We start from the raw sequence: 10,190 nt of genomic DNA, 5'->3' as shown, positions 1-10,190 counted from the left end.
GTCCGCCCACTTCTATTTCGAAATGGGGAAAGATTGAAGTGTTCCTACCGGTCCCTAATGTTCCACCTTCACTTACTGACCGGTAAGACACTTAGCTATATACTCTGAAATCTTCCTATGCATATCACTTCACCAAACGTGTCTCTTTAGGTCTTTGTACATCTTAATTATTCCTGGATGTACAGCTATTTCGAAATGGGAAAAGATTGAAGTGTTCCTACCGGTCCCTAATGTTCCACCTTCACTTACTGACCGGTAAGACACTTAGCTATATACTCTGAAATCTTCCTATGCATATCACTTCACCAAACGTGTCTCTTTAGGTCTTTGTACATCTTAATTATTCCTGGATGTACAGAATCACGAATTCATAGTTCTCAATAAACTCAATCCACCGTCGCTGCCTCTGGTTGAGTTCCTTCTGGGAGAAAAGATACTTCAAACTCTGGTGGTCGATGAACAACTCAAATTGCACTCCATATAAGTAATGCCTCGTGACTTCAGTACAAATATCACTACTGCTAACACCAAATCATGAGTGGGGTAGTTCTGCTCGTGCACCCTAAATTGTCATGAGGTATATGCTTCTACCCTCTGAGTCTGCATCAAGATACCTCCTAAACTTGCCAATGATGCATCTGTGTAAACAACGTACGTCCTGTCACTGCTCGAAATAGTCAAAACCGGTACCGTAGTCAACTTAGTCTTTAAAGTATCAAAGGCCTTCTGGCACTCTATGTTCCAAATGAACTGTACACCCTTCCTCGTAAGGCGTGTAAGTGGTGCCGAAATCTTTAAAAAGTCTAGGATGAACTTCCTGTAATAACCGGCTAACCCAAGAAGCTTCAAATCTTTATCACCATCTTTGGTGGTTCCAAAACAAGAATTGCTGTAAACTTAACCGGATTCACTGTCATGCCCTCTCTGCTGTTGACGTGGTCGGGAAATCTAACTTCTGAAAACCAAAACCCGTATTTGCTGAACTTGGCATATAACTGGTGCTCCTGAAGAGTCTATAATGGTACTCGTGTTCTGCCTCCGATCTCAAGAATATGAGAATATCAAACTGGCCCATGAAGGGAGGGAAAAACCCGGTTCATCACATTCATGAATATCATGAGTGCATTAGTCAACCCGAATGGCCTGACTAGAAACTCTAAAGATTCACATCGAATTAGGAAAATGAGTGCATTAGTCAACCCGAATGGCCTGACTAGAAACTCTAAAGATTCACATCGAATTAGGAAAAACGGTATTGGGAAAATCCATCTCCCGATTCCACAACTATGATAATAAGAACGAAGATCAAACTTCGAGAAATACTACACTCTCTGCAACTAGTCGAACAAGTCATCGATCCTAGGTAATGAGTACCTATTCCGGATAGTGACCTTGTTCGGCTCTCTATAATAAATGTAAAATCTCATATTACCGTCCTTTTTCTTCACGAAGAGGACCTGTGCGCCCCATGAAGAATAACTCCTACAAATAAAACCTAAGCTGACCACTCATCCAACTGGGTCTGAAGCTCCCTCATTTCAGCTGGTGTCATACGATAGGGTGCGCGGGATATCGGGACTGTGCCCAGCTGCAACTCAATATAAATCTCAACCTCTCACACAGGAGGTAACTCAGGTATGTCCTGAAAGACATCCTGATAATCTGAGACAACTCTAGTCTCCAATAAATCAGAACCCTGATCCCATCACATCCCCTCATCGATGAACGCCAGGAGTGACTCCGCAAAGCGAATGCCCTGAGAAGTGGCCACAATCATCTCAGACCCATTACCTCTCACACAGGAGGTAACCCAGGTATGTTCTGAAAGACATCCTGATAATCTGAGACAACTCTAGTCTCCAATAAATCAGAACTCTGATCCCGTCACATCCCCTCATCGATGAACGCCAGGAGTGACTCCGCAAAGCGAATGCCCTGAGAAGTGGCCACAATCATCTTAGACCCATTGGATGCTCGCACTCTGACTATCTTCGTAAAAACAGTCAGAACTAATATGGCAGGATGACAACCAATCCATAACAAGGATAACATTAAACTCGGACACATGCAACACTATCAAATCTATAACAAACTCCGACTCACCTAGACTAATAATACACATCCTACAAATGCTCTCCAGAAGCGATACCCCACCTAAAGGGATGGAAAACCGATAATGGAATGTCTAGGGGCTGAGCTACGATTTGGAGTCTAGTCATAAAAGCATACGAAATGAAAGAACACGAAGCTCCCGAATCAAAAGGAATATGAGTGGGAAAAGGATTCATGAGGAACGTACTCTCCACAACTGATCTGCTTGCTCCGTGATCATGCGGAATTATTGCATATACTCTGCCGGTGGCCGAAGACTGCTCTGCCGCTGGTGTTGGAGAATATGGGACAATCTGTCCCTGGGGAACCTCCTGAACTGCTAGAACATGCCCCTCAGTCTTCTGCTGCTGCTGATTCGGACCATTTCCCTTCTGATCTCTTGTTGGTGTACTGCTACACTCAAGTGCCTGGTGCCCGGCCTTGGGCAGTTATAGCAAACTCCCCGGAACTTACGCTGCTGACGAGCTCTCTGATTCTGTTGGGATCCCTTCTTATGAGGGCCCTGCTGTTGCTGAGGTCCAGACCAAGGTCTCTTGTTCCTATCCTTGTCTCCGGGGTGCCCTTTCTTGTTCTTCTGAAACTTAGTCGTCCCATTTTCTTGAGAAATGACTTTTCTAGCTATTGATGGTGGTAGTGCAATATGATTCGCCACAAGCTCCTCAATTGCTGTCATCCGGGCAATAAGAGGAGCCATGATGTCCACCAAATACTGAGGAGCCTGCTGCGGCTCGGGTGGAGTCTGCTGAGGCTCGGATTGAGCCGGCTGCTGCTCAGATGGAGTCTGCTGCGACTCTGCCTGCCCAGCTCTCCGAGTACGAGGCCTACGACGTCCTGTCATCTTTCTAATCATAAGAAAATAAGAGTTGTGAGCCAAAATAGACGTCTATAAATAGCGTATCATGACACAATTTTCACATCATATAGTATTTGCACAACTGTTTGAATTTATACAAAATTAGTAGTCATAAAAAAAATTCTCAAATTTTGAGATATACGCATATATCATCCTCACTCATACTAGGAAATTCTTATCGGACCCTATACATGAATCCTAAGAAACTCTATCCTAGCTCCACGACTCGACACAGGATGATCCTAAGGATACTGGAACTAGAGCTCTGATACAAACTGTGACGCCCCTGGGTTCACACGAGGCTGCAGTCCTCGGTGAAACCAAGAATGTCAAACCTGCCATGCACCACACCGTGCAATAACATGTTTTACCATCACAATTAACATCTCTCTAGTAGAGTCAACAACAGGTGTAGGTACAAAAGCAAGTAAAAGATAATACAAGAGATACTGATGAAATGAAAGAGATCAAAATGATATTTCATCATCCAACATATAGAAATACAAAGTCCAAGCGTCAAAGCGCTAGCGAGCAACATCACAACCAACCCTAAGGGATAGGGCTTGTTGTATATGAAAATACAGTTAATACATAATAATATAAAATCATTTGTCCTAACAACAATGGGTTCTGGTATTTAGGAAATTACAACACGAGCGTAGGTACGTCGAGCGAAATAATCCAAACAAGGAAACCCTCATGTATATACCTTGTATCTCAAATTATAAATCCCTAAATACTAAACCTGAAGTCTAATACAAGAAACAATAAATAAAACTAATACAAACCCGTCTCTACCGATAAATGAAATCATGACAAGGCCACCACAAGTGTCATGCAAACTCACATGAGTGTCATGTCCGAAAATGATTAAGTGTCCAAAACATAGACTATATAAATTAAACGTCCAACCTATGGACTGAAAGTAACGAGTGTCCAACGCATGGACTGAATATAACCAATGTCCAACGCATGGACTAAATCTAACCAATGTCCAACGCATGGACTGAATATGACCAATGTCCAACGCATGGACTAAATCTCACCAATGTCCAACGCATGGACTGAATATAACCAATGTCCAACGCATGGACTAAATCTCACCAATGTCCAACGTATGGACTGAATATAACCAATGTCCAACGCATGGACTAAATCTCACCAATGTCCAACGTATGGACTGAATATAACCAATGTCCAACGCATGGACTAAATATAACCAATGCATGTCCAACACGAGGACTGAGTGGAATGAGTGTCCAACACGAGGACTGAATGGAATGAGTGTCCAACACGAGGACTGAATGGAATGAGTGTCCAACACGAGGACTGAATGGAATGAGTGTCCAACACGAGGACTAACTGGAATGAGTGTCCAACACGAGGACTAACTGTAAAATTATACAAAGTGTAAGTGTCGAATATATATATACACAAAAGATACACATAATCTCATGTCACACGTGCCTCGTTGTGCGGATCGGTGCTTGTGTCAAAAGTCAACTCACATGTACAGATAAATAATAAATCACTAAAATCTAACATTAAATAATCGAGGCAACTCCTCGAACACACAAAAGTATGCACCAAAATTAGAACATGCACAAACAGTGCGGCGGGCGACCGCAGAGACTACTCCGGTCGACCGCGCATAGGGCAGAGGCATCCTGCTCGACAGAACGCCCCGCGGTCGACCGCACATAAGGCAGACAACCTCTGCCCTGCTGCACGCCAAGCGGTCAACCGCCGCGTCCACCGCGGTCGACCGCGAAATAGGCAGAGAGTTATTTACAGGTTCTCTGTCTATTTCACGTACTGATGCAATGACTCAAATAATTAAATCCTAAACATGTACAAGTGCTGTAAAAACATAATTTACACAATGTTAAATAATGCATAAACCATAGAAGACAACAAAAAAAAAACTATTCTATAAGATCTACCATTTAATCCCTAGACATGTTTATGCATATCGAAGCGTTGTGAAAACAGTAAACTTGCATCAAAACTTAGATTTTAAAAAAATATATAAATTTCAGATCAGATCTCTTTAACCAAAATCGTTGGTGAGCATTTGAAAACTAAAATACTCGATTCTTACATCTCATATCATAAAGATCCATCTATCTACACAAAATAATAATTTAGGCTCAAGAAACTTATTAAAAATCATTAGAAAACCCATAAAAACGTGGGTGAAGGGCTGGGGGCGATGTCACTCGCCTGAGGGGGGTTGATGAACACCCAAAAACGATCCTCCTTCAATCTGAATCGCGAAACTCCACCGAAAATCCTCGAAACGCCCTAAAAACGCCAAAATCCGAGCTAGGGTTTGAGAGGAGAGAGAGAAGGGGGGCTGAGGCTATTAGGGTTCAATAGAGGGTTCTGAGAGCTTCAAAACGAGTATATATAAGTAGGGTAACAACCGGGTTTGGTATAAACAAAACCTGACCCGAAACTGAACTGGCAGAACCAGGTTCGCTGCGCGGTCGACCGCAGCGACCACGGCGGTCGACTGCGCAGGGTTTGGGCCATACTCAGACTGGGGTTCGGTAAAAAGGTTGTAACTTTCTCATACAATCTCAGAATGAGGTGATCTAAGATTCGTTAGAAAGCTATTGAAGAGACCTACAACTTTGGTGTTATACACTTTTCCATATTCTAACTGAAACAGTGTGCAAACCATAAAAACTCTCAACTGGTCAAAATTATCAGATTCTCACTATTTGCCTTTGTGCATGTTTTGTGTATTTACACTCATATATTCACAAATATACATTGAATTAATCTCAAATCAATTCCTATCATACTCAAACATCAAAATACATTATTTTCACCATATAACATATTTATCACACTATATTCAATTTTTCAGGGTTTTACACACGGGCTAGGCCAACACTTAGAGGGTATGAAGTGTATTAGAGTGCCTAATTATGAAATTCACCTTGTATTACAGTAGTACACCAAGAGGAGTGTGTGGTGAGAGACATGATCGTCCCAAGAGGAGTGGGGTAGGTGGTAATGCCTAGAGAGAGATTGTAATTCCTAACATTTGAGGGAGATACAGGATAAAGACCAACACTTGAGGTGATAGTTAGTGTGTTTACATTGTGAGTGATTGTAAAGTTTTCGGTGAACTAGAAAATTGTATTGTGAGGTGTAAACATTTTTGGGTGAACGTTGAAAACCCGGTGTTATAGTGGATATCTCCCCGGGAGTAGGGAGCGGAGACGTATGACGGAAGGTCCGAACTCCGTGATCATATTGTATGTTTGCATTGTTTATTTGCGCACTATCACTCTTGTTTGTTTAGTAGTTTATTTCACCCTTGTGTTATTTGTATATACTTGCACATATATTTGTAATATATCATTCTAGCTAGGATATATTTATCAATAAGTTTAAATTGGCATAAATCGGATTAGATTAGCATAAACTCTATTCACCCCCCTCTAGGGTTCCTTCCTAGTGGCATTAGGGTACTTTCAATATTAGGGTGAGAAAGTCTCTGTTCATGTAATCGGATAAGGCCGTTGATATATCTTCCACACTCGCACCAGTGGATCGGTGTCACCACTGGGGTTGGTTTGTTGGGTCAAAATAGATCAGTGTTACTACTTTGGTCCATGAATTTAATATTCACCCGAGTCGACTTGAGTTCGGACCAGACCAGAGTCGGATTGCGTGTAGTCCTACTGGATGCACGTAGTGGATTTTTGAACAGTTAGTTATCCGATAATATGAACGTTGACTCTGTGTGAGATGTGAACCAGTGACCTGTTATAGGATGGCTAGTTACATGACATCTTTACTTGGATGATTACGAGTTGTTGTAAGATACGGACCCGTTATATTTTTTTTCATACATAGATCGGGATTAATATTTAATTATCTACAATTTGAGACATATGGTAGATACATGAGGGTTTCCTTGTTTGGATTATTTCGCTCGACGTACTACGTCTCGAGTTGTAGATTTTTAAGTATTAATCCCATCTAGTTGTACGACCATGTTACTTGGATGATTTTTTTGATCGCTAGCTGCATGACCTCGTAACCCGATTGATTTTTTGATTACTCTGAATATTATAGTAGTGAATTGTATTTAGATTATTAGAATTCTAGTGTCATGCTTCTATTATTATTACTATTATTGCATTGGTCGTTCGATCGTTTCTATTCTTCCTTGTGGGATCTTGCTGTCGCCATGTACGCTTACGTACTCCTATTCTCTCGTGTTGTACGTCAGATGTAGAAGACGGACAGCTTTAGTTCGGAGTCATACAGGAGCCAGAGGATCCTCCGTAGGAGTGCTTTGTAGACCAAGCAGAAGAAGCCGAAGCCTAGTCATTTTTTTTATCAGCTGTTGATCATTAGTTTACTTTTATAGCACTTTTCATTTCCGCCTGATCATTGTATTTTATATTTTCCAGCATTCAGATCGTTTTGTATAAGGGCATGTTTGGCCCGAATATTATGTCTGGATGATTATTTTAGTTGTGATATCTATCTTTTGGTTCTGAGTTGTTTATTATATTCTTGCTATCGTGATCGGGGACCTGTGACTTCACTTTATATTGCTTGACTCTTAGCGTATTAGATTGAGTAGAAGGTCTAGTACATTTCTCCTTAGTCTAATACGTCGCGGGCTTGTTCACGTTCCGATTCCCCAGTATTTTTGGAAAGTGGGGCATGATAGGTTTTTATGATGGCCCATGCAGGTCACGGTCCTGAGTTCCCACTAGTGAGAATATGATGGATAATTTAGACGCATATCATATTTCATCCATAAGACTATACTTGAATCTTATCCTATTACTTGATAAATTATTTTTCGTCCTTACCTTACTCAATTTCCATTTTGACTCCGATTTTCTTATTCTTCCTCTAACGGTCTTGATTCTTGCCTTTCCTTCAGAACTATGGTGGGTACACGTAGCAATGGTAACCTGTCCGGTAGTAGTAACCCGCAGACCGAAGTGAACTTGCGCTAACTCCTGGCAATGATTTAGGGATTGGCGACAAATCAGCAGCATCTGGCTGGGCAATTATAGCGGGAGTCTCACCAGCCTCCCCCTCGCACAGAGCCTGGTGTTAGGGAATTTTGGTTCATGCGACCTCCTTCCTTCTATGGTGATGGCAGACCTCTAGCGGCAGAGGAGTTCATCAAGGTTACCGAGACCATTCTCACGGTGACCCGTATTACTCCTATAGAGTGGGTAGATCTTATGGATGTCCAACTCACCGATACTGCACGGATTTGGTGGATGGCCGAGAAGAACCTTCTTGTGAGGCCGATTTTATGGGAGACATTCACGGAGCGCTTCAACAGGAAGTATTTCCCCCAGTCTTCCAGAGACGAGCTGCTTCGTCAGTTTGTCGAGCTCAAGAAGAGAGGTCGATCGGTTGATGAGTATGAGGCTGAGTTCTCCTCTCTTAGTCGGTATGTTCCTTACCTAGTTACCGACCCCACCATCAGGAGGCATCAGTTCCAAAAGGGTCTGGATAAGTATATTAGATTTTCTCTGGCTGGTAGGGCACTTGCGACTCATGACACCGTGCTGGACGTAGCTCGCGAGATCGAGCGTGTTCAGAAGGAACCCGAAGATCCGCATGTGGTCCACAGCAGACCACCAGTGGCCCCAGCCCGGAATGTCGAGCGTCCCCCTCCGAGGCAGCAGCAGGCTCCGCAAAGACAGTAGTTTTTCCAACGACAACCACTTCCTCAGGGCCACCCCTATCAGCGCCCTGGAGTGCAGACTCACAACCAGCCTTCGGTGAAGTGTTTCTATTGTAGCCACCCTAGGCATACCCAGCAGGAGTATCACAGGAGTCTTCGTCTGTGCTACACATGTGGATCCCCCGATCATGTCAGTCAAGACTGTCTGTAGCGACAGTAGGCTCGCTTGCCCCCACCTCCAGTTCGAGCAGCTTTTCCAGCTCCACCTCGACTTGCCCCAGTAGCATCGGGTCAGCAGGGACCCTATCCCCAAGTAGGGCCTCTTCTTCCTCAGAAGTAGTTTTTTCAGGAGGCGCAGAGATAGCAACCACCGCGTCAGACATTTATGATGACGGCAGTGGAAGCTGAGGTGAATGACCAGGTCATTACTGTTGGCCTTCTTGTTTTGATGATGTTTAACAAACAATTTACTCCTAATATTGTTTGTTTAGTGTTTGTATTTTCGTATTTATTCTAGGCAAACAACGTGTTGGAGGATGGATGGAATTGCGCATTCACGATCATATCCAATGGAGGTTGGCGGAATTGTGGAGTGAAGCTTACGCAATTCAAAGTTAAAGATTCAAGTTCAAGATTCATCCGCAAGTGTACCAAGATAGAGCTTCGTTGAAGATCATCAAGCTTGGGTAATTTAGTTTAGGTTTTATATTATGTGTGTTAGTACTTTAAGCTCAATCATATAATCAATTTTATTTAGTTCAATGAAATCATGTTTTAGTGCATTATATTTGTATTTTGATAAAATACTATATTCATGGTTTATGGACTTAATAACAATCATATACATCTTTTATTAAGTCTATATAATCATTTTGTAATGTTTCAAAACATGGTTAAGCTAAAATGTCAAAATTCATGTGTTTACATTTTCATGTTTTGGACTATTTTGTAAAATAATAATATTTTTTATTTTGGAGGTTCTTTTTGAAAACCAGTCCTTGTAGCATGTTTATTATCATGTCTACAATCATTCCCCAAAGTTTTATATTTTTTGGAATTTATTTGATATTTTTAAACAGGGTTTTAAATCAGAAAAACTGTTTTCAAACTGTCACTTTCATATATCAGTTTGAGGTCAACCGCCACGGTCGACCGCGCCTATGTTTTTCCCTCAGGAACCAGCAGAGGCTTTCACGGTTGACCGTCACGATCGACCGTTAGTCCAAAAATTCCCACGGTCGACCATCACGGTCGACCGTAAAAGTTTCTAGAATTTTCTCAGTTTCAAATATGGCTCGCGGTCGACCGCGGGTTTTCCACGGTCAACTGCCGTATGCCCAACGATTCTTTTTGTACAAAATCTGAAAAATCTTTTTCTTGGTTTTTGGGAGATTTGGTTGGGGGTTTTACTGTTGGTTTCTCTTCCTATATAAACCCCTTCTACTAGCATCAATCTAAGAAATGTTTTAACAAAGTTTTAACAAGGGTTTAAGTGTTGTTTAAGTTTGTTTAAGAAGCTTTTAAGCACTTGAGAGTTTGAGT

The 10,190-nt window shown here is 42.0% G+C and overlaps 1 protein-coding gene across 1 annotated transcript; it reads left to right on the top strand.

The window, feature by feature from the left end:
* LOC109823428 lies at positions 8,080–8,670 on the top strand. The gene has a single exon (XM_020389704.1). The coding sequence runs from the start codon at positions 8,080–8,082 to the stop codon at positions 8,668–8,670; it is 591 nt and encodes a 196-aa protein (XP_020245293.1).

Source organism: Asparagus officinalis, chromosome 9, assembly GCF_001876935.1.
Source record: "Asparagus officinalis chromosome 9, Aspof.V1, whole genome shotgun sequence".
Lineage (NCBI taxonomy): Eukaryota > Viridiplantae > Streptophyta > Magnoliopsida > Asparagales > Asparagaceae > Asparagus > Asparagus officinalis.
Note: the sequence above shows the minus strand (reverse complement) of the source record. Positions and strands in the feature narration are given on the sequence as shown.